The 24,085-nt window shown below is 55.0% G+C and overlaps 3 protein-coding genes and 1 pseudogene across 3 annotated transcripts in view; 1 reads left to right on the plus strand and 3 right to left on the minus strand.

Moving 5' to 3' along the window:
- LOC137464098 (uncharacterized) overlaps positions 1–24,085 on the minus strand; it is a 1,364,046-nt pseudogene that overhangs the window by 1,171,525 nt on the left and 168,436 nt on the right.
- On the plus strand, positions 2,378–6,951 carry LOC137464092 (zinc finger protein 436-like). Its single transcript, XM_068175401.1, has 3 exons — positions 2,378–3,207; positions 6,156–6,181; positions 6,923–6,951. Exons 1-3 carry the CDS (start codon positions 2,378–2,380, stop codon positions 6,949–6,951), a joined length of 885 nt encoding a protein of 294 aa, XP_068031502.1.
- LOC137464112 (H-2 class II histocompatibility antigen, I-E beta chain-like) lies at positions 5,207–6,141 on the minus strand. Its single transcript, XM_068175420.1, has 3 exons — positions 5,910–6,141; positions 5,556–5,565; positions 5,207–5,258 (listed from the first exon to the last, which is right to left on the minus strand). Exons 1-3 carry the CDS (start codon positions 6,139–6,141, stop codon positions 5,207–5,209), a joined length of 294 nt encoding a protein of 97 aa, XP_068031521.1.
- Positions 7,358–24,085, minus strand: part of LOC137464097 (zinc finger protein 3-like) — a 208,821-nt gene continuing 192,093 nt past the window's right edge. Inside the window, exon 3 of the mRNA XM_068175405.1 lies at positions 7,358–7,474. The gene's annotated coding sequence lies outside the window, so the exon portion shown is untranslated. The remainder of the gene's footprint in view (positions 7,475–24,085) is intronic.

Below are 24,085 nucleotides of genomic sequence, written 5' to 3' on the forward strand. Positions count from 1 at the left end.
TCCCGCAGGCTCCTGGGGGCCGGGGGCCACTGCCGGCCCTGCCCGGGGCTGGTGGGGTCAGGCAGCGCCTGGCGCTGAGCCCCGGCTGCCCCACAGCCCCGGCCCGGCCCCGCAGCTCCCCACAGGCCCCCAGCCCGTGCTCCCGGTCCCGCACCTCTGCGTGCCCGGTGCTGCCGCTGCCCACCACAGAGAAACCCCCTGGCATCCTGACCTCCTTCTTTTCCTCTCCGGGAAAACCAGGATGGAAAGGATCTGGATCAGCTGGCAAATTCTGAGCATAGAACAGTGCTGAAAAACATCCCCGTTCTCTGTATTTTTCTCTTCCTCCTCTTCTGCATCATCCTTTTTCTCACCACATAGATTCCTCCTGCTGCTTCTTGCCTTCACCATATTGCTGCACACTGCCCTTCACCCGATCCCTTCCCAGCACACCAACACCATCCATCCCCTGTTGTCCAAATCCCTTCTCCACTTCCCTTATTGCTCCCCTGGGTGTCCATGTCCTTAATTACCTCTGGGGGAATGTGCAAACTACCTCAACATTCTCCCGAGGGACCCTTCAGAGACATTTTGGGATCATCATCTCTTTGGCCAGGACCCCTGCCTGGCTTTCCCTTTTCTCCCCTCCCTGGGTGCCCTGCCATGTTCACTCCCCGAAGATCCCAGTGCACTCACTGCTGAGATTTTCAGTGCTCTCTCCCTGCTGACTCTTCACAGACCCCCCTGATGTGTCCCTCGTCTGTCTCCTGGTCACTCCCGGGTCCCCAATCGATCCCCGGTGCCGCCGCCAGCCAAGGGAGCCGATCACCCAAAGTGGGTGAGACACCTCCAGCTGCACTCCCTGCCCACCGCCCCAGATGGTGGAAGGAATTCCGGATGAGGCCCAGGGTGTGCGGAAAAATTGACATCAGCAGAGGTTTCTGTCCACAAAGCAGACAGAGGAGTCCTGTAAAAGTAATTTCATTCCTAGAAATGGGAGAGGCCATGGGACATTCCCCATGGGATCTCTGCAGTTGTTGGAGGACACAGCCTCCTTTTCATCCCAGTTCTCCTGGCCACATCTCCCTCTCCCTTTCCCCACTGGCTGAAGTACTTGAGAGGTGCAGACTTCCCAATCCACCTACTACATGCCCCTGTAATTTGCTCCCTGCTTTTATATAACAAACGATATTCCTGGCTCTGTTAAGTCTTTGTTGTTCTTCGGGAAGTTCATGAATTGAGCAGGACCTCGGCTGAGCAGCAGTCTGTGTCATCAATTGATAACATGTCCTGAAACCGATGGCTTCTCCTGTCACTTCCTTATGCACAGGTGCCTGGCCGTATCTCGGAGCAGATTCACAGCATCTGTTTGTAAAGACACTTTCCTCTTGTTCCTTTCATGGGGGTCCCCCGTTTTCGGGACATCCCCCCTGGAGCAGGGTGTCCCCTCTTTGCTGCAGCCCCAGCCCTCAGGCAGAGCTCAGCCAATCAGAGCGCACGGCGCTGATGACTCACCAGTTGCCAGGCAGACTCGCAGCTCCCAGCGTTCCCCACCTGGAGCCCACCTGCGCCCCCCCCTCGGCCCCATCGCCCCCGCGAGGGGAATTTGGGGAGGTGGGAGTGGGGCAGCGCCAAGGCCGGGCCCCCCCGCGCTGTCCTGGCGGGAGCGGCTGCAGTGGGGACCGAGTGCGGGCGGAAGCGGCCGAGAGCCCAGCGCTGCCCCAGCCCGACCTGCCCCAGCTCCATCCCTGCCCCTGCGCTGGGATGCTGTGGGTCTGGGGGGAAGAGGGAGCCGGCAGTGGGTGCTGGGCCTGGGGGCAGGAGGAGAAGGGAAGGAGAAGCAGCGTTGAGGAACAAAATGGTCAAAGGATGAATGTGGCAGGAGAAGTTGGGATTGTGCAGGAGAAGGAGGAATATCAGGAGGAAGAGGAGTGTGAGGAAGAGCAGAGTCACAGGAGGAGGAGCAGAAACAGGAAGCAGCACAAGGTTCCACCCCTCCCTGTGTCTGCAGCCTCCCCCCAGCCCCAGGAGCGCTGCTCCCCCCACATGCAGCAGGTGACTGTGGAGGGGGATCCAGGATTTTCACGGGGTGAATCTTGGTGTTTCTGAGCTTGCTTGGGCTAAATGTTGGTGCTTTGGTTTTATGTGGCAGCTGAATCTTTATCTTTTGGAGAAGGTTTTGATTTTTGCTGAATTATGAGGTTTGGGGTGTTTTTGATCCGTGTCTTGAAGTTTGCAGGATATCTGGGGTGAATCTTGGTTTTTTGGAGGTTCTCACAGACACAAGATTCCCAATGACTTCCTGAGATGAAGTAGGGCAGGGAGTAACCTCCAGTCCAAGGTGCTCTCCTTTTGTTTTTTCCCCAAACCAGGATTTTTCATTCCAGGGTGTGGCTGGATGGAGGAGGAGGAAAAGCCCCGAAGATCCTGCAGGAGGAGGGGCTGCAAACCCAGCCCAGGGAGCTGCGGGGAGGAAAGAGCCCCCCTGAGCCAAGAGGGCGGACAGAGATCCAGCCGGAGCCCAAAGCTGGTGGAGAAGCCTCACAAGTGCTTGGAATGTGGGCAGTGCTTCAGTCGGACCTCCCACCTAATCCAGCACCAGAGGATCCACACTGGGGAACGGCCCTACGAGTGTGGGGAGTGTGGGAAGGGATTCAGCCAGAGCTCCAACGTGATCCAGCACCAGAGGATTCACACTGGGGAACGGCCCTACAAGTGTGGGGAGTGTGGGAAGGGTTTCAGGCATAGCTCTGACCTGATCCGGCACCAGGTGATCCACACTGGGGAAAGGCCCTACACCTGCTTGGAATGTGGGCTGGGATTCAGCCTCAGCTCCAACCTGCTCCAGCACCAGAGAATCCACACTGGGGAACGGCCCTATGAGTGTGGGAATTGTGGGAAAAGCTTCAGTGACAGCTCTGGCCTGAGCCAGCACCAGGTGATCCACACTGGGGAACGGCCCTATGAGTGCTTGGAATGTGGGAAGAGCTTTGGGTGGAGCTCTTTCCTGAGAAGACACCAGCGCATCCACACCGGGGAGAGGCCCTATGAGTGTCCCCAGTGTGGGAAGAGGTTTAAGACCAGCTCCACTCTCCTAAAACATGAGCGGATTCACACAGAGGAGAGGCCCTTCCGCTGCCCCGACTGCGGGAAGGGCTTCAACCGCAACTCCCACCTCACCGTGCACCGGCGCATCCACAGCGGGGAGAGGCCCTACGAGTGTGGGGAGTGTGGGAAGAGCTTCTCCAGGAGCTCATACCTGACCAAACACCAACGGAGGCACCACTCACCCTGTGAGTGCCCCGAGTGAGGGCAGAGCTTTGTGCGCTGCTCCAGCTCCATCCCCCATGGGAGGATCCGGGCTGGATGATCCCCAGTGACCCCCGTTGGGCAGAGCCCTGGTGCCCCCGAATGGGGAATAAAACAGAGAGGAAAACAATGGAGCTGATAAAGGGGCCGATATCTGAGGCCTGACTGAGCAGCAACTGTGGGAGACACAGACACAGTTTAAGTCTCCCTGGGCAAGAAGTGACCAAGCAACCTGTTGTGAGACTTTGTGATAAGATAATGTTCCCAGGTGCCGTGATGTCATGAAGAATGTGTAACTAATGGAAAATTGTTAGCAAACATCGAGCCCTATCTGTGCACCACACAAATAAAACCCTGTATAAACACCTGGTACCCTCAATGAAATTGGCTTCTGGTCTAAACTCAGCTGTCCCCGTCTCTCCATCGTGGATAAGCCCTGTTGTGGGTGATCCCCGTTGGGTGGGGGGAAGGTGTTGGAGGGATTTCTTTCCCTTCTGCTTGTGCTGCTGTGTTTGGTTGGTAATAAATTCCCTCCGTGTGCCCAGGCTGGGTCTGTTGTCCCCGTGCCGGTGCTCGGGGCGGGATCTCTGCCGTTGCTTCTCTCCAGTCCCGGGCCTCTCCTCAGCCAATGAGAGAACGCGATGGACAAGAGTCAGCCAATCAGAGCGAGCGGGTCTGATGACTCACCAGTTGCCGGGCAGACCCGCAGCACCCAGTGTTCCCCACCTGGACCCCACCCTCCCTGCCCAGTCCCGGCCCCCGCGTGGGGTCCCCCCAAGTCCCTCCCCACTGCCCCCCATAACCTGGGCTGGGTTTAACTGGGAAGCTTTACTGGGAAGACTGGGAGCAGGCGGGCAGGGGCAGAGTGACAGCAGGGTTGGGGGGACACACGACCCCCCCAAAATCAGCGTGGGGATGAAGCGGGGGGTCGCGGCCGGGCCCGAGACCACGGGGAGGGGCTGCGGCCGGCGGCGGCTCAGGAGCTCTGTGGGCAGAGAAAAGGGGGTGACACCGGGCTGGGGGCCCCAGGGAAGGAGCACACACGCTCCTAGAAGACAGCCCCAGCGCCAGGAAGATGAAGCCCAACTCGGAGCCCCTGATCCCTGACAGCATCTTGCTGCGGGCGGCATCCAGTGGCATCTCTGGGGGGTCTGCAGGGGTAAGGACCCCCCAAAACCTCTCAGAGACACCCCAAGCACCTCCAAGTACCTTCCCAGTCACCCCCATCCCACCCAGAACCCCCTGAAACCTTCCCCCGATCCCTTCCCGGCCTCCCCAGGACCCACCACAGCCTTGGCCATCCTTCTCAGGATCCCACAGCCCCCTTCCAGTTGCCTCGCACCGCCCCAGGACCCACAAACCCTGTCCCAGTCCCTTCCCAGCCTCACCAGGACTCACCCTGACCCCTCCATGTCTCTTCCCAGCACAACCAACCTCATCCCAAGCTCTGCTTTTCCATCCCCAATCTCCTTCCAGCTCCTCCAGGCTCACTCCAATCCTTCCCAGTCACACCCAACACCTCCAAACTCCCTCCCAGTGTCCACCAGGGCCCCCAGAACCCCATCCCACCCTCCCCAGCATCCTTGAAACCACTTCTCAGCCCTTCCACACCTCCAAGCCCCTCTCCCAGCTGAAACCAGGCTGTCTCAAACTCCCTCCCAGTTGCTCCCAGCACATCCCAGTGGCTCTCCCAGCGCCCCCAATTCCTCCCCCGTGCCCCAATGCCAGCTCAGGGGGTGCTCCAGGCTGATGTGCTCCACATGGCAGCTGCAGGTGAGCCCGCACCAGGGGGGTGTTTCCAACAGCACCAGGAGCTGGTAGGTCCAGTCCTTGTTGGGGACCATGTCGGTGGCCACCACAGAGAGCTCCTGCTGGCCCTGGAACCACCTCAGCTGGGTGTGGGCAGGCTAGAAATCCATCACGGAGCAGCCCCGGGCTGGGAGCTCGAGGGCACCAGCGAGATGGACACGCTGAGGGACATTGGGAGAGAGCGGGAACCGACTGGGATCAGCTGGGGGGAACTGGGAGAGAGAGGGGAGGGGTGGGGTGGCCTTGGGAGGGATTGGGAATGGACTGGGAAGGATTGGGGTGGCACTCAGAGAGATGGGAGGGGATGGGGGGCACTGGGAGGGAGGATGGAGGTCTGGGAATGAACTGGGAATGGACTGGGAAGGACTGGGGTGGCACTCAGAGAGATGGGAGGGGATGGGGGCACTGGGAGGGAGGATGGAGGTCTAGGAGTGAACTGGGAATGGACTGGGAGGGACTGGGGCGGCACTGGGAGGAACTGGGAACGAAGTGCGCGGCACTGGGAGGCCGAGTCCAGTGCGGGGCACTCGGCGCTGCGGGTCTGCCTGGCAACTGATGAGTCATCAGAGACACGCGCTCTGATTGGCTGAGAGGCGGCAGCACCACGCTAGGCTGAGATGGACAGCCGGGAGGCACTGGGAGAGACTGGGATGGACTGGGAGAGCCACGGGGGTCAGTGGCAGGGACACAAGGTCTCGGGGATGGGCACAAGGAGGGCTGAGGGCTCTGGGCCGATTCCAGGGAGGTTTTGAGGGGCTCCAGGGTCATTGCCAGGGCAGGGCCCGAGGGGACACGCTCTGCCCCGCGCTCACCTCGGCGCTCCGTGAGGAACGGGCTGAGATACTCGTGGTTGTACCGGCACAGCCAGTCCGCCGCAGCCCTTTTTTGCTCCATAACGTCTGGGTCGCTGTTCCAATACCTGGCTGCTGTCTCCCCATAGGGGGTGAACCCCAAAAAGTGCCCCACGTCGCAGTCGAACATCGCGTACTGCTCCCGATTGTAGATGAACCTGCTCAGGTACCTCACCTTCTCCGTGCCGTTCATGAAGTGACACTCAGACTTTCCCACGTACTGGAACACCCCTGTGTGTGCAGGACACAGGTCCGGGGGTGCCCCCCCAGCACGCCCAGAGCTCCGGGATCCACCCCGGATCCCCACTCCACACCGCCCGTGGCCCAGGGCACCCATGGATCCCTCCTGCCCGAGCTGCCACTTCCTCTTTTCCACCCTTCCCCCATTTGCCCTTCCACATCCTCTCCCCTTCTACCTCCAACCTCTTCCCCACTCACTTTTAGGATCCCATTCTCCTCTTTCCCACCCTTTCCCACCCTTTTCTAACAATCCCCAGCCCCCCCTCCCGCTCAGTTTTGGGGTCCAACCCTCCCCTTTTCCCCACTTTCCCACCCCTTCCTCACCTGTCCCCAATCCTCAGCCCCTCCCGCTCTTCCTTTCGGGGTCCCCTCCTCCTCCTGCCCCTGCAATTTCGGGCTCCCACCGCCCCCTTTTCCCCATTCTCCCCCCTGTCCCACCGCCTCCCGCCCCCCCCGCTCTCCCGAGAGCTCCGCGCCCGCAGCCGGGGGGGCTCCCAGCACCACCAGTGCCACCAGTACGGCCCCAGCTGCCGCCACTCGCCCCATGGCCAGCGCCGCCCAGGGAGCACCAGCCCCAGAGCGGCCGCGCTGCGCTGGCAGCACCAGTCCGGAGCAGCGCGGGCTCAGCAGCGCCGCGCGCTCTCATTGGCTCCGAGCACTTTTGGGCACCGATTGCCGAGGCTCTGCCACACAACCGATGACTCCTCAACTCCTCGCGCTCCCATTGGCTGCAGCGCGTTTTGGCTGCGTTTGGATTGGCTGAGCGGTTCCGGGACGCTGCAGCCCCGGCTGGGGCTTTTCCAGGCACGGGGAGCCTTGGGGCGCTGCGCAGCTGGGAGCTCAGCTGTGCCCAGAAATGTGTGCCCGGCTGCGCGGGGTCTCAGGGGTGCCCGTGGCGAGGGGTGACGCTGGCCCCATGCCAGGCACCCCCCAGAGCCGCTCTGTCCCTGCCCCCCGCAGCCGCACAGGGACAGAAAATGGAACCGAGGGTTCCTGCCTGGGAACAAGGAGCGGGAGAGATCCCTCAGCAAATCCGGCACGGGCACAGCAGACCCGGCCCGTACACAGGGAGGGAATTTATTACCAACCAAATCACACCAGGACAAGCAGAGGGGAAAGAAATCTCTCCAACACCTTCCCCCACCCAACCGGGATCACCCAGAGCGGGGTCACCGGGGCTCTGCCCAACGGGGCTCACTGGGGATCATCCAACGTGGATCCTCCCATGGGGGATGGAGCTGGAGCAGAGCACGAAGCTCTTCCTGCACTCGGGGCACTCACAGGGCCTCTCCCTGGTGTGGAAGTGTTGGTGAGTGACGATCTCTGAATTCCACCTGAAGCTCTTCTGACATTCCAAGCACTCATAGGGCCGTTCCCCAGTGTGGATCCTGTGGTGCTTGGTGAGGTCAGAGGTCCCACTGAAGCTCTCCCCACACTCCCCACACTCACAGGGCCTCTCCCCAGTGTGGGTGTTCTGGTGTTCCATCAGGGTGGAGCTGCAGCTGAAGCCCTGCCCACATTCCAAGCACTTGTGAGGCTTCTCCCTGCCATGAGCCTTCTCCACCAGCTCCGAGCTCCGGCTGGATCTCCGGTCACCTTCCTGGCTCAGGGCGGGGAGCTCTTTCCTCCCTGCAGCTCCCTGGGCTGGGTTTGCAGCCCCTCCTCCAGCAGGATCTTCGGGACTTTTCCTCCTTCTCCATCCAGCCACACCCTGGGAATGACAAATCCTGCTTTGGGGAAAACCAAGGTGGGAGCACCTTGGAGTAGAGGCTCCTCACTGCCCAAGTCCACCCCTAGAACTCAGCAGGAGTCTTGTGTCCATGGAAATCTCCACTATATCAAGGTTCAGCCCAAAACAACTCTCCCAGGACTTCCCGATCTCTGATCTCTCCACTTTTGGCGTTCCAGAGGTTTCCTTTCCCTGGGGTGATGGGGGTCCAATGGCTCCAGGGGTTCCCCCTTCTCCGACATCCTGATTAGGTATGATCCAAGAGCTTCTGCGGGTCCATGGGGTCCCTTCTCCCCTGATGATTTACTTTGAGGTCCCAGGGGTCCCAGGGGTCCCTCCTCTCAAGGCTCCCCCCCTTTCCAGCCAGCTGGGGTTCCCCCAGCTCCAGGATCGCCCCTCTGTTCTCTCCCCACTCCGGGGGTCCCAGGAGTTCCTCTCCTCTGCTCCCCCGGAGGTCCCCAGGACCAATGTCCTCCCCCTGGTGACCCTGGGCAATGGCCACGTGGACTCCCAAAGATCCCCCCAAGGGGCTCAGCTTTGGGGTCCTGCAAGATCCAAACCTACACACACACACACACAGAAAAAAAAAAAAAAAAACACCCATCCCAGGGTTTATTTGGGCCTCCCAGACGATATTTGGGGCTCAATTCCACAATCTGCAAGCTCCAAACACACCCCAATAAAAAAACCCTCTCAGGGACCCCCCGACAGATTTGGGATGAGCTCCCCCTCCCCTCTCACCTGCAGGATGAGCTGGGGGCGATGGTCCCGGGGCCAAGGGTGCTGCGGCCACAGGGGGCACTGGAACCTCCTGTTTCTCCTCCTTTTCCTCCTCCTGCTCCTCCTCTTCCTGCTCCTCCTTTTCCTCTCTCCCTCCTCCTCCTCCTTCTTGATCCCACCTCCTGCCCAGTTCCTGCCTTCTCTATATTTAGAGTGGAGAACCTTGCTTGTTTTTAGAACGAGAACAAAGATCCCAGATGGAACACAGCTTGCTGGTTTTAGCCAGAAGTGTCAGTGACTAAAGGTCATGTTTGCTCTGCTTTGGTGCCGTCCTTGTTCCTCCTCAGTGTTCAGGCTGGGCTATGGGGTGTCCTTGTTTGCTGCATTTTCAGAGCTCCTCCTGGATCCTTTGTGTGAAAAATGCAGATTATATGGCTCTACGCAGATATTTACTATATGTATTATGCTAGGTTGGAAAGTTATGCTGTAGTAACATTTTAATAATATAGTAAATGTAGTTTTGTAATTGAAATTAAGCTTTAGTAGTTAAAATAGAAAATATGTGTGTGTGGTATCCTTTTTGCTCAAGAGAAGGAGAAGATAATCAAGAAATTCTTCACACAGAGATAACAATTACAAAAACCCCTAAATCTTCCAGAGGAAAGGAATTTATGGCTTTCTTTATCAACAAAAAAACCGAACTTCTCCAAACTCGACTTAGACTTCAAGGCGCCTGGGATTAACAGGAATTCCTCAACACGTACCGGACGAACTTCTTGTTTTAAATAAATATATGCATATTCATGAAGTGATTTGTGTATGCAACACGTTACCCCTCTTAAGGAGGGAATTCTTTTTTATCGGGGTCCTTCTCCTGGCTCACTTTTGTCCAGAGAGAGGTACACAGCCCGGGCTGTAACTTTTTGCTGTTATTGTCTCTTTAATTGTCCTAACTCTAATTGTTTAATCTTTAGTACTTTACTTGTATTAATTTTTTTTCAATTTATTTTTATTAAACCTTTATAAATTTTAAAAGCCAAGTGATTGGCGTTTATAACACTTTGGGCAACAGGCTGTGCCCTGGGAGGGCTCTTTGTGCTCCTTTGTGACACAGGAGAACCTTCCAGGCGGTTTCTGCGTGAGCTGCTGCTGTGATGTCACAGGAGCACTGCCACGTCCCCGAGGTGTTCCCGTTGCTGTGGCACACGGAGGCCTCAGTGTCCAGAGTGGCTCTGGGCACTGCTCGTTGCCGGAGGATCCTCCTGCCCGAGGCATTCTCAGCAGCCAGCCCAGCCCTGACGGGTGTCCTTCTGTGCTTGCAGGGCTACAGTCTGCAGACGTGTGCAGCGCAGCCAAAATGATCCAGCACGTGGCTGCTGCAGTTTGCACGCTGTACTCTGTGGCGTATGCGGGGTATTTTTTAACCCACTTGGCACGTAAGTCGAGGTTTTCCCTCGGTGCTGTGGCTTTGGGCTTGCTGTGTGCTTGCTGTTCTTCCTCTGGGCCTGAGCTGACTTTGTAACCAAATTGCCATGAAGACACCATTGCTTTGGGAGAGCTCCTGGCAGCAGCTGCAGCTGGAAAAGGGGGTGTCTGCAGCCAGCGGGGCGTGCACAGCATTTGCAATGAGCCCTGGGGGGTTCTGTTCCCTCAAGCGGGGAGTCTGTGGCAGCAGAGCCTGGAACTGCCTGTCCAGCCAAGAGCTGACCCAGCCCAGTATTTTGTGCTGTTCTCTTGCTGTGTGAAGGGACTGTGGCTCCTGGAGGGACGCTGTGAAAGCAAAATGCTCTCTCGGGGTTGCCTTGCTCCGGGGCATTTCCCACCACAGGCAGTTTTTTTTCCTGACAGCATCTGGTTCATGTTCCCTCTCCCGTTGCAGGGCACCTCATGAGTGGATCCCGTGCAGCTCCTCCTTCGGTGAGTGGGAAAGGAACCTTTGGCATTTGGAATTGTGCAGCAAGTTGTGAGCTCGGCATGTGGCAGCCGAGTGCCCACCTGGGAGGCTGAAGGAAAGTTCCTGTCAGTGTTCTTGCAGCAGCAAAGGGATCCCTGGGAGTTTTCTCCTATTCTTTCTGTCCACAGGGCACAAAAGCAGCACCAGCACCTCCTCTGGCTCCTTCTGCATCCAAAGAGGAGGCCAAAGAGGAGGAAGGCAGCAGTGAGCTTCCCGCTGTTCCAGGGGACGATGGTGAACGTCCCTCAGTGCCGGGAGATGACAGTGAACTTCCCGCTGCTCTGGGAGACGAGGGCGAACATCCCGCGCTGTGGGAACACAACGGCGAGGCTCCCGCGGTGTGGGACAAGGACAGTGGACATCTCCCGGCGTGGGAGGAGGAGAGAGGACATCTTGTGGCTTGGGAAGAGGAGGGTGAACTTCTCCCAGCATGGGAAGCGGACAGTGAACGTCTAGTGTCTTGGAAAGATGATGGCGAACCTGCAGCATTTTGGGAAGAGAACAGAGAAGCTCCCTGTGCTTGGGAAGAGGACACTGAACCTCCCTCGGCTGTGGGATCCTGGGCTGAACATTCTGACAGCAGCACAGCCCTGCAGCCAGAGGGGAGAGGGGAGTGGTGCCTGATGCAGCTGAGTACGTCTGCTGTGTTCCTGTGTGCCAGAGCAGGGTGCTGTGTGTGTGTCTCGGCATCAGCTGCACCCAGTGCTGCTCTGCAGCTGAATGTGCCAGGGTCATTTCTTGTCCTTCCCCAGCTGAGACCAAGGGGCTGACGGCCCCAGGGAGGGGGGCTGCATTCTGGCTCTGCTGCAAGGCGGGGTCTCACTCTGGGAGGGAGCGTCTTCCACGTGGTTTCTTTCAGGGAACACCGTGAGCCTGGCGGAGCCTGCCGAGAAATACCTGGAAGTGGAGCAGATTGGCCAAGGGTAAGTGCACGGCAGTTACTTCTGCACAAGCAGGCCCAGGTGTTGTGCTGGTGCAGGATCAAGTGAGAAGTCAGGAGAGCTCCAAACACCTCCAGACACTGGGGCGCCATCCTGCTGTCCCTCAGTCCTGATCAGAATTGATACCTGTGCTCAGAAGGCACCGTCAAAGGCCCCTGAGGCTGGCAGTGTCCTGCCTGCAGCAAGGAGCAGGACCTGGAAGATCTTCTGTCCCTGGAATTGGATTGCCTAAAAGAGCCACTCACCATCTGGTGACTGTCAGAAAACAGTTCTCAAGGAGATTTCTTTCAAATATTTTGCTTCAAAAAATATCCTGCGGTCAGGATTAACAACCTAATGGTTTAGAAACAGAAACCAGAGCTGAACTAATAAGTGCTCTATTCCAGCACAGGTAGTAGAGCCCATACATTCAGCAACAGACACAGAGCTGATGCACTCTGGGGGAAAATGCATCACCTGCCTGATGGCAGGGCCCTTGTGGATCCTGCAGGTCTTAGGCAGGAAATGGGAAAGGATGGAATGCATTCTTTTCCAGTTCTTTAGACACCCATTGCTCACTTCAGGTTTTGAACTAAAGCAGTGCAGCGTGGACATTTGGGATTTGCCCCAGCCCAATTCCTTGGTGTTGGGTCTCAGTTTTCTCTGGCACACCTTGCATGGCAGAGGGCTGGTGGCTGCTGCGCTGTTGTTGGAAGGGTCGATGCCCCCAGGTGTTTGTGAACGCTGCAGGCAGCAGAGATCTCCTGTCTGGGCTGGCTTTCACTGCCAGGGCCTAAAGCGCTGCTTCTTTCTTCTCTGCTGTTTTGTCTCCAGGGCTTTTGGAACCGTTTCTAAAGGACTCGACAGGGCCACTGGAGGAGAGGTTAGTGTCAACACGCCCAGCACGTCTGGCAGCTCTCCAGGGCTCTCCCCTCTGCTGGGAGCTGTGGCTGCAGCTTTGGGGGCCAGCAGAGCTTTCCTGCACAGGCTGCTCCTCTGCAGGCAGAGCCGTGTCAGCCTGCAGAGCACAGCTGGGACAGACTTGGTCCTTCTGAAGTGCCCAAAGGAATGCAAGGAGGGCAATGAATGTGTGTGTTTGCTTTGTTGTGCAATCCCAACCAGAGCAGTTGCATCTGAAATCATGACCCAATTCCATAGAACTGCTTAAGGGTTCCCGGCTGTTTTGCTCTGTTTGCACAGAACCAGAATTACCTCCTGCTTGCAAAGTGTGTTTGAACAATAATGAGAGTGTTGAGGCCATTTGAGAAGACTGTAGGTGCAGAGAATGTGGTTAGAGCTTGGAGGCTGACAGCTGAGGGGCCATTTCTGCAGAGCCTGCAAGGCCAAATGTCTCTGGCCATGTGTCCTGTAAGCAGCCCCCAGCGAGCAGAGCAATGGGCTGTGGGAATGGCACTTGCTGAGCTCTGGTGTCCCATCCCAAGGCAGTTTGGCACAGCCCGGCTCCGTCTCCCCAAAAAGACTCGCTCCGTGTTTGCTGCGGCCTCCTGCCACAGACTCCTCCAGTTAAAGGTCTGCAATGTCCCTTCAGATGGCCATAAAGAAAATGAGTCTGAGAGGGCAGAACAGGGAACAAGCTGTGAATGAGCTCCTGCTCCTGAAGGACAAGAAGAACCCCAACATTGTCAGCTTCTTGGACAGGTGAGTGCCTCAGGCCTTATCCTGTGCCTGGGCCCTGCCTTAACCTTTCCTGCCATCCGTAGTCTGTAGCCTGATTTGAAAATGCCTGACCCAGCAGATTCTTCCCAAAACAACAGCCTGGCAGTTCGCTCCCTCCGTGTGCTTTTGTAGCTTTGGTTTGGTTTTCCCTTCAAGCTGACCCTGTTTTCTGTGTCTTACAACAAGTGCTGATAAACCACAGCAGATATTATTTCCCTTGGCTTCTTCTTCCCAGCCCTTTCCCATTGCTGCAGATGCCAGGAAGACCAGGTTCTTGTTCCCAGAAATGCCTCGTTTGCCCATTTGTCACTGGCCTTGCCTGTTTCTGAAGGGACTTTCTGAAAGGTTTTCTGACCCCTTTTGTCCCAAGTGCTGCCCGGCCTCCTCCCCTGGATAACCCTGGGAGCTGTGTTGCCTTGTTCTGCAGGGAAGGGTGGAACTGATGAGTTCAGAAGCTGAACCAGCTGGGGGCCAGTGTTGTGGTTCCACATTGATCTGGGCCTTTGCTAAACTGCATTTTTCACCTGCTTGCCATCTCAGACCTCTCCTTTCTCACAGGGGTCTCCTCCTTTAGACTGTGCAGATCCCAAGGGCTGTGCAGCCTGGCAGGAATGTCTCTCCATCGGATTCTGTCCTCATTGACAAGTGACCTGGCAACAAAACTCCACTCCAGGCTTTTCCATGGGGGAATTGAGCGCTGCACATTGGTCTCCATGCCACTGCTTTCCTCTTCCAGCTTCCTTGTCGATGGAGATCTCTGGCTGGTGATGGAATACATGGATGGAGGAACTTTGCAGGACGTTGTCAGACAGACACGCATGGCTGAAGGAGAGATGGCAGCTGTCAGTCAGGAGGTGAGGGATCCTGCCTGTGACTGCCATGCCTTGGACACGATGGTCCTTCCCAAGAGGGCGTGAGAGCAGGAGTGGCTCCATGCTCAGGGCTTTGTTTCTCTGTTGTCTTTATGAGCTGGAGAAGAAAGAGCCCCTGCAGTGAACGGCCTGCCAGCAGCACTGCACTTCTACTCTGTTCTTGTTCTCTTTCCTGCTGTTGTGGCACTCTCTGTCTGTTTTGGATTTGATGTGCTGTTCTCAGCTTTGCCTTGAACCGTTTGCCTGGAGCTTGTCTGCACTGCACTCCTGGCCTGTCACAGCAAAGTCGCTGCTGGCAGAATTCTAAACTGTCCTTTCTTGTGTGATATATTCCGGCCATTGGTTTTTACCCTCGTGTTTCTTGTTCTCTCTCAGTGTCTGCAGGGCCTGCATTTCCTCCATTCGAACCGGGTGATCCACAGAGATCTGAAGAGCTCCAACATCCTTCTGGGCATGGACGGCTCTGTCAAGCTGGGTGGGTGTTCCTGGCCAGGCACGGCGCTCCCGGGGTGCAGCTGTGGGGCTGCTTCCCAGTGACGGCCAGAGCCCCACAAGGGCTGTTGGGGGCACTGCCCGGCCCCTGCTGCCAGCTGAGAGCAGCTGCCCCTGCAGAGAGCTCAGGAGAGGAGCAGGCTGTCAGGGGTGCCTTTGCTCTGGGAATGGCCCTCCCAGAGGGGCAGGAGTTGGGATCTAAAGCTGCAAGGGAATCAGTAAAAGCAACTGCACGAAAGCTGAGGGTTTCTTTAAGGGTCCAGTTCAGTTCCATCTTTCCTTGGCTACAGCCCTGATGACTTTTCCAGCTGACATCACTGCTGCATTCTCAGACTGAGAGCGGGGAGTCTTTGTGCTTGGTTTCCTCATTCCAGCTGCCTTTGACAGTGTTTGTTTCTGTCCTCAGCTGATTTTGGCCTCAGCGCTCAGCTCAGCCCTGAGCAGGACCAGCGCAGCTCCATGGTGGGCACTGCTCACTGGATGGCCCCAGAAGTTGTCACCAGTTCTCCTTACGGCCCCAAGGTGGACATCTGGTCCTTTGGCATTGTGACCATCGAGATGGTGGAAGGAGAACCTCCTTACTTCAAGGAAACGAGGGCCATGGTAAGAGGCCAATTCTCCCGTGGTTGCAGAGGCCTGTGAGCACAGGGTGAGCCTGCACTGGGAGCAGCAGCTGGAGGTTTCTGCACATGGGGAAGGGAATTCCCAGAGGACTGGAGTCTCAACACAGACACATATTCTGCAGTCTCCAGACACAATTTGCTTTGGGATTTACGTTGTTGCAGCTCTTCTGGCTGTGAGGATGACCTGAAAATGTGAAGCAAGTGCACCAGCTCTTTACAAAGGCTGAGGCAGCACCAGGGTTAGGGTTTTTTGGTTGGCATAGAAAAATGAGCTGTGAGCAGCATCTCTGCCAGGGAGGAAAGTGCCCCTGGAGCTGGGGCTGGGAAGCCGGGGTCGATGTGAGCACTTGTGGGTGGGAAGGAAGCTGACAGAGCGCTGAGTTTGCTTTTCCTGCAGGCTCGCGCTCTGATCCGGCAGAACGGGACCCCGCAGCTGCAGGAGCCCAGGCGCCTGTCGGCTCTGCTGCGGGACTTCCTCGAGTGCAGCCTGGAGCCGGACGAGGAGCGGCGCTGGTCTGCCCAGGAGCTGCTGCAGGTGAATGCCAAGCGGCTGCAGGGGAAGCAGCAGCGCCAGGGAGGGCTTTTCTTGTGGGGCCCCCTCCGATGGTCTCCGGTCTCGCTGCTTTCCACACACAAAGCAAGCAGAATCCTCGCCTGGTTTGGCTTGGCAGGGGCCTTTCGAGGTCATCTGCACCTGGGGCCCCACAGCGAGCAGGGCCATCTTCAAGCAGCTCAGGTGGCTCAGAGCCCTGCCTGACCTGAGCTTGGATGTTCCCAGGGAGGAGGCACCTCCCACATCTCTGGGCACCTTCTGTCAGTGCTTCCCCACTCTCCTGCTAAAAAAAATTCTGCCTCAGATCTAGTCTGAGCCTGCTTCCCTCTCCTGAGTTTCAGACCATTTCCCTTTGTCCTGTTGCAACAGAGCCTGTGAGGAAGTTGACTCTGGAAAGTAACGGTTCATTTCTTTCTTTTTTCTCCTTTGGGCAGCACCCATTTTTATCATCAGCCAAGCCTCTCTCCAGCCTGACCCCTCTGATCACCGCAGCAAAGCAACTGAGGCAGCAGCGGAGGAGATGAAGCACTGGAGGACAGATTTTAGTTACAGTAGTTAGTTAGGAGAACTAGTTAGTTATGGTAGTTAGCAATGCTTGTTAGTTATGGTTGTTAGTAGTGCTAGTTGGTTAAGGTAGTTAGGACAGCCTGTTTGTTACGGCTCTTATGAAAGCCTGTTTGGTATGGCAGTTTTTTGAATAAAAACTCTCTTCAACCTCAACTCCCTTGACGTGTCCCTTCCTTCTCCCTGTGTGACTCAGCTGCCCGGAGCAATGTGAGGGGAGAGCGGGCCCAGCCTCGCCCAGAGCTGAGCCCCAGCAGAGCCCTGGCAGAGCCCAGAGCAGCCTTGGCATCTGCAGAGTCAGCCTGGAAGGAGGCGCTTGGAGCCTTCTCGGCTGCACCCGACTCTTGGTTACAAACTGTGGGTGGTGGAAAATGCCACTGGCTCTGCAAGAGGGCAGAAGGGGCCCGGGGAAGGCCCAAGTGCTCCATGCAAGGGAAAAACCTGCCCTGGGTTTGTTATAAAGAACGATGTAGTTGGTGGCTTTTGCTATTTTGTCTTGACTTCTTCAACTTATTCCGAATCACAACGATTTTGATACAGTACAGTTTGTAATCACTTTTATCTACTTTTGCTGTAGTATAATTTGTCAGCATTTTGTGGCCAGTGCGCTGTCCCCTGTGTCGCTCAAATCCTCAGAACATCATTCATGGATGATATTTTAGTTTGTGGACAGTGTGAAAAACATACATTATAGTTTTGGCTTTTGCAAAGTATTGAAGTGGATGCTACGTGTTGTGCATTAGAATGTTAACTTTTGCAGAAGTAGCTGCAGTTGTGAAATAATAACTAATGCTTTTATTTTTGTAACTAACTGACAAGAATAACTCAGAGATATTTGTGAAACAGCTAATGTTGATTTAAAGTACTTGTGGAAGTAGCTAAAACCGTCTGCATGGCCAGATAACATTTAAGGAACGGGTGTGATGAGGACCCCTGCCGCTGACCCTTCGACTGTCAATAACTGTCGCCTGCTGATGTGGAAACCCAGGGCACTGGGAATATTTCTCTGTCTGCTCTGGGGTGCCCTGACCCCCAGGGGAGCACTGACTTTGACCCTCGTTCATGGAGAAAACTTCCAAAGCCTCAAGGTAAACTAGAAACCACAAAAGTGTGAAAGAGATTGTAGAGAATTGTAGAGACTAGTGTAGTATTTCACATGGGTGAGACATTTAGGTTTTAGGATTTTTAGTATGTTATAGATGGGTTCAAGATGGAGGATATAGGGTGTTGTCTTGAGTTCCCTTCTTCTTTCTTCTTCCTCTTTCTTCTTGCCTTTAGGTGATGTCTTGTAATTGGGTAGAAAAATCCACATGAAAAATCCGGGTCTTTAGGGCTCAGTTATTGGGTTAGAAAGGAAAATAATTTAGGTGTTCCTACTTTATTGGGTAGCTTAGTTTTTTATTAGACTCAAAATGCCTTATAACAAGAGATTGTTGGCCATTTTTATGCTGTTTTTCCCGCATGCAGAGTCTGGTGCAGACAGTGTGATGAAGTTTTGATAAGGTAACAATAAACAGAAGCTGAAGACCAAAGAAGTCCAATGCGTCTCTCCTTCCTGACACAGAACTGCTCCAGGAGGGTCTCCCCTGCCAGGGGAGCCCCCAGGGAGTTGCCCAACTTGGGGCCTGCAGACTCACAGCTGAAACCAGGGATCAGGGGGCTGTTGTGAGGAAGTGACACACAACCCTCAGAACAACAATCCACAATTCCTGCACGTACTCTAGAAAGGCGGCTTGGGGCTCAAACCAACTTCAAGAGTTCCTGGAACAAGTAAACGAGTTCAAAGAAATCTTTCAATGTGTACAATCTTTATCAATATGTTTTTGAACAATAAAATGGAAAAAATAGATAAGAAGAGTTGCTATGGCTAACCAGTGTGCCTCTGGCCATTGCCAAACACCCACCGCTGTTATTGATTTGTCTCTAATTATGCCTTCTTAAAGTTTTAAAAATTCTAAAGCATGAGGCTCATTTCTCACCAAACCCAAGGTACTCACCCCTTGCTTTCTTGCAAGCCATTGCCAATCCTCAATTTCATCTGGGTGGAGGAGAATGACGCTGCAATGAAAACAAGGAAAAGGAAGATGCACTGCTGTGGAGGCCCAGGAGCCTACCATCAGAATCTCAGTCCCTCAGCTGCGGAGGACTCTGAAACAGGGACCAATTATAAAAGGGTGGCTGGACAGGAACAAACGCAGATCCCAACCAATGTGGTTAATCCTACGTTCTCCCTTTATTGTTTACAGACAGTAGTTTTTATACACTTCCAGATAGTTTACAATCGTGAGCACACTGTCATTGGCAAGCAAACGTTGTTTGTTAGAAGTGCTGTATTAACATTTTGATAGAATGGTAAATGAAGTTTTGTAGTTAAAATGAAGATTTAGTAGTTAAAGTAGAAACTGTGTATGTGGTTTTTTTTTTAAATAATGAGATACTGGCTTCGAGATAAGAGTCACAGAACACCCAAATCTTCCAGAGAAGAAGAGGAATTTATGGGTTTCTTATCAGAAGAAGGTAATTTCTTCAGGCCTTGCTCAGACTGGAAGACGCCGTGGGGATTAAAAGAAGGAGTTGACATATTCTAGAGAGAGTTTCTTATTTTAAATAGAATGTATGCATAACCATGAGGTATGTATGAATATGCAACAGTGAATGGATCTTAAGAGTTATTCCTTTGTTCACAAAACATGCCTGTCCTTGCTTAAGTGCCCGAGAGCATCCAGACGTCCGTAATTCTTTGTTTTTTATTGTCCTGTAATTACATGAACTCTAAATTTTTATTACTCTAATCGTATTACTATTTTTATAACCATTTCATTATCATTAAACTTTAAAAAGTTGTAAAAACAAGTGACTGGCGTTTTTCCCGCTGCAGCACTTGGAGGGGGGCTGTGCCCCAGGGGATGGACTCCGGTTGGAGAAGTTCCTGGAGAAGTCTCCGGTGGGAGAGAGCGCAGGCTGCAGCAGGGGAACGACTCCTGTCCCTGGGCAGAGGGAGAAGCCACGGGGGATGAACTGAGCACGGCCCCATTCCCTGTCTCCTGCACTGCCGGGGGAGGAGGTGCAGCTGGAAGGAGGGAGGCGTGGGGAAAGCTGCATTCAAGGCTCTTCATTGACTTCTCATTGTCCCGCTCGGAGCTTTTGGAGTTTTGTGCCAGAAATCTCTCCCCTCCCCCACTCCCCCACAGGGCTTTGGGGCGGTTTTCCCTTTTTGGGGGAAATCAAAGCGATGCGCTGATGCTCCGAATTAGGGGGCAGGAGAAGTGGGGCTGCTGGGCTTGCCGCAGAGCCGGAGCCGGCGAAGGCGAAGGCGCAGGGCCGGGAAAGCCGTGTCGGGAGGTGCGGAGCAGTTTGTTGGTGCTGCAGATCGATGCCGGCCCGGGCCCGGGCCCGTTCCAGGGCTGTTCCTCATCTCCGGCTTTGCCCTCCCACAGCCCGGGGGGCCCTGAGAGCGCGGGGCGAGGCTGTGCCGTGTGCAGAGCCCGCCCCTCGCTGCCATTGGCCGCTGCTGCCGTCAGTCGCGGTTCTGGCGCGCTGATTGGTGAGAGCGGGGCGAAGCACGGCCCCGCTGGCGGCCTGAGGGTGGCCCTGGCTCGGCAGCGGCGCCATTGGCGGAGCGTCTGTGCGGGCCCGGGAGCGGCGGCAGCGGCCGGAGCGCGGGGAGGCGGCATTGGCGGAGCTCGGAGGCGGCCCCGGCGCAGGTGGGAGCCGCGCCGGGTTCTGCGGGGGCTCGGGGCTCGCTGCGGGCGGAGGGGGCGGCAGGGGGCTCCGGCGGCTTGGCGGTGCCGTGTCCGGCCCGTGCCGGCCCTGGGCTGAGGGCGCTGCGGGAGCGGCTGCCCGCGGTCTCCTTCCCGCCGCTGCCTGGGCAGGAGCCGCTGCCGGAGCAGCGCTGGCTCGTCCCGGTTGCTGTGGCTGGGACAGAGGTGGCTGCCCCGTGGCCGGGACCGTGCGGGGAAATTCCCGTCGCCGGAGGTTTCTGTGGCCAGAGGAGACCGAGGAGTCCTGTCAAAGTGACTCGATTGCTGAGCAGAGGGAGAGGCCGTGGGGCATTTGCCATGCGCTCTCTGCCCTTGTTGTAGCACGCTGCCTCCTTTGGATGCTCATTTTCCCGGCCGCATCTCCCTCTGCCTTTGCCCACTGGCTGAGGGACTTGGAAGGTTCAGACTTCCCGATCCGCCTGCTGCCTGTCCTCGTTCATATGCACCCCTCCTTGTGGATGACAGCCGATATTCATGGCTCTGTTTGGTCTTTGTTCTTCGGGAAGTTGAGGAGTTTAGCAGGACTTTGAGCAGCTGTCTGGGTCCATTTGTAACATTTATTGGAACTGACGGTTTCTCCGTTATTTCCTCATCTCCAAGTCGCTGGCCCTATCTCCAGGCAGATTCACTCATTGACTCTGTTTTGTTCTTCCCGGGTCCTCTTTGGTTTTGGGATTATTCTCGGTGCCCTCATTCCCTGTCCTTTTGTAGCCGTTTCTGGATCAGGAGGCCTGGCTGCCACCTGCATCCCCTGGCTCAGCTGCTGGATGAGCTGCACTCCCAAGGTGTGGAGCATGGTAAAAAGATGAGAGTTGCTGTAGCACAGAAGAGGAGAAGCAGCATTCGTTTAACCCATGGTGTGCCAGGGAGCCACAAAACCGTGTCCCATTCCCATCCTTTCCATGTTTGGACCAATACATAAACTGCTCTCCTATTTCCTGTGTTATCTTTTTTCATCGCTTTTCCTTTGTCATCTCTTTGCCAACAGCAGTTGGAGTCATTTAGTTTTCCACAAACTCCTCCTTTTTCTGGGAAAAGATAACCTGATCCCATCCCCTGGTGAAATGTTGTGTTCCTCATTTCAGTGGATGGGTCGGCAGGAAGGTCAGGAGCTGGAGGTGTCTGGTTGGTTCTTATTTCGAGGACAGCTTGTAATCTAATGGTGACATTGAAATGATAAATGGGTTCTGTGTCTCCTGATATGAATTGGTTCGGGTTCCCAGGGGCTGGTCCATGATGTTGTAGGATTTGTTCTGCTGGCCGTTCATCTTTTCCCCATTTTTGGTTGCTCCCTCCAGCCGGGGCTGCATCAATTGACTGCTTTTGTTTAATTACATCATCAAATACTTGAATTCCAACTGATTTCCCAGAACTTGTTATAGCAAAAACCCCAGTGATCTGATACTCCCTGTATAGCATAGAGAGTGCCAGCACATGTTGGAGTGGGCACAGGGGTGATCCCCCCTTATTTTAGTGAAGTTTTCACAACATTCTCCATTTGCTGTTTCCCTTTGCAGCTTCACCCATTTCTGTTGCAGAGTCAGAGATCCTCACCATGGGCTCTGCCTTCAGCTGTGCAGATTCCATCTGTGCAGGCAGGCAGAGCTTGGGGTGAGGGGCAGAGGGAATCAGCCCAATTCCTGCCCCAGGCAAGAAGAGGCAGGTCCATTGTCCCCACTTTGCCCCAGCAGTGTTAATTTGCATTTCTAAAGCTCCTCTGCTGGCTGCCTGGAATGCAGCTTCTCTTCCAGAGCAGCCTCCAGCAGCCTCACCTGTGGACCCCCACAACCTGCTGCTTTTTTATTTTTTCTTTCAAATAATCAATTTAGTGTTTATGAGTGAAAGGGTCACCTGTAAATCTCTTCTCGTTTTGCAAAATGCAGCCTAAAGGTGAACGTCGAAAAACCCAAACCAAAATTTTGGTATCTCTCACACAAACATACACAAAACAATTCCAAGGCAATTAAGTTTTTTCTACTTCTCCTCGGAGTAAAAACTCGTTCTCACATCCCTGGCCCAAACCTAATCGGCAATATAGAAGTAGGATTATTACAAAAAATACTCTACTGCTATAAACTTTGCACTGAAAGTGCAGGAGAAAGGAAAACTCCACCAGTATGTTTAGTGTAGGAGTCAAGGCATTCCTTGATTCTGGCCAGGATCTGCAACAGAAATCATTCCATCCCCACATAGCCCGGGTGTGCAGAGAAAATCGTTCTATGACACGTGGGTTTTACTGGATTTTCCCCAAACTTGATACAGTCTGAACCAATCTAAATCCATTGGTTTAATGTTCTGTAGTTTCAAGTTGTGCAGTTTTTAGTATTTGGGTTCCTGTTGGACCCGGATTTCTTGGCTTCTGCTGTTCATCAGGTCGGAACTGCTGGATTTCCTTCTCAGCCTTTTCCAGAGCAGGTGTCTCCAGCTCTGCCGGGGGCAGTGTCTGGGGTAGGTGTTGGTTGCTGTTTGCTGCTGGGCGTTATCTTTGTGGGAATCTTTTGGGCCATTCCCAGTGTGTTGAGATGTTAAACTCATCTCCACTGAGTGGTGGAACATCCCTTAAAAATACCTTTACCATTTCTTTCCCCGAGGCCAAGGCAAACCAAGGCTGAGTAGAGAAATAAAATGTTAGAAATGTTCAAGTCTATGACCTGGTGTATTTTCCATCAGTGCAATCCCAGGCAGCGCAGTGTGTGAGTGTGGCTGAGACCCAGAGTGGAATTGTGCCGTTGTCTTCGCCAGCAGCTGTGGCAGTGCAGGCCCAGAAAGCACTGAAGCTGCAGCAGTGGCAGCAAGGATTGGCCCCGGTGGCTGGAGATGCCCAAGGAGGGTGCCCAGGCAGAGGATTTGAGCAGAGGATGTGTGGGCAGGCCCAGGGGCTTGCCCCGCTGTGGAGCCCTGGCTGCTGCTGCGCTGCCTTCAGTGCAGGCTCCGTGGGGGCCTCCCATGCTCCTGCTGCAGGCGGGAAGTGCAAATCTCCGGGGCTTCAGAGCCCTGGAGCCCAGGCTGAGGGGTCCCCCCGTGCTCAGCTGTGCTGGGGGCTGTTTCTGGCCTCAGGGACACTTGGCATGGGCCACGCCACTTGGCCACCAGTGGTGCTGCTTTGGCCTCCTTAGGCAGGGCCCGATGTCCTGCTTGGATGTTGGGAACAGCAAAGTGCCAAGGCAGGCTCTGTGCCAGCCCAGCTTCCTGTGGGAGAGATTTCACAAGAGACAGGACTCTGGCCACAGACTGCTTTAAATGTACATCCCTTATCCCCACCCTGCACTGGGTGGAGAATTACCAGGGTAAGGAATTCCCAAGATCAATTGCAAGGGAGAGAATTGAATATCTGCCCTGGGTCTGGCCCTTACTCTTGCCAAAGCCAATGGCAAAAGCCGTACTCATGGCATCTTGGTTTCTATCCCCAGCTTCCAAAGGTGTCTCTTTCTTTCCCCATTCATTCTTTGTACCCAGCCTGAGCTCTGGGGGTGTAGGGGTTATGGAGGTCCCATTGTATTCCTAAAGCTTCCATAACCCCCTGGAGGATCTTTCCTGTAAAATGAGTTCTGCTGTCTGAGTCTGTTGCTTCCACAATCCCTTTTCTTGGAATTATTTCTTTTAGAAATACCTGAATAAGTGATCTAGTGGTTGCTGAGCAATCAGAATTGCTTTTGCCCCCCTGTTAGGTGACATGGTGTCAGCAGAAGATATTGAAGCCTTCCTGCTCAGGGCATTTCAGTGCCAGGCTCTTACAAGCACACACAGCTGTGCCGGTTGAGCTGACCATGGGGTGGTAACCTGGGCTTTGTCTGATTCCCTTCCTTAATAACAGCGTGTCTTGTAGCTCTTTTCCCTTCTGCTGCCCTTGAAGAGCCATCCAGGAGCACATTTTCTCCCTCCGGCCAGGGAATGTCTCATCAAGCTCTCCCAGGCTGTGTCTGGAGCTCTGTCACTTGAATGCAGTCCTGGGTTTCTTCCCAGCCCCTCTGTGGGCTGTTCAAACAGGAGGCTGGGTTAAACCCTTCCCCTGCCTTCAGTTCTAAATCCTCC

This window comes from Anomalospiza imberbis, chromosome 36, assembly GCF_031753505.1.
Source record: "Anomalospiza imberbis isolate Cuckoo-Finch-1a 21T00152 chromosome 36, ASM3175350v1, whole genome shotgun sequence".
NCBI classification, from domain to species: domain Eukaryota; kingdom Metazoa; phylum Chordata; class Aves; order Passeriformes; family Viduidae; genus Anomalospiza; species Anomalospiza imberbis.

Excerpts from the sequence above, each read along its gene's own strand:
- LOC137464112 (XM_068175420.1), bottom strand. The coding sequence starts at position 6,141 with ATGAACGGCACGGAGAAGGTGAGGTACCTGAGCAGGTTCATCTACAAT.
- LOC137464092 (XM_068175401.1), top strand. The coding sequence starts at position 2,378 with ATGGAGGAGGAGGAAAAGCCCCGAAGATCCTGCAGGAGGAGGGGCTGC. Across the intron at positions 3,208-6,155 it reads AGGCCCTACGAGTGTGGGGA|ACTTTCCCACGTACTGGAAC; the intron begins GTGTGGGAAGAG and ends AGTGACACTCAG. Across the intron at positions 6,182-6,922 it reads CCACGTACTGGAACACCCCT|CGCGTTTTGGCTGCGTTTGG; the intron begins GTGTGTGCAGGA and ends CATTGGCTGCAG.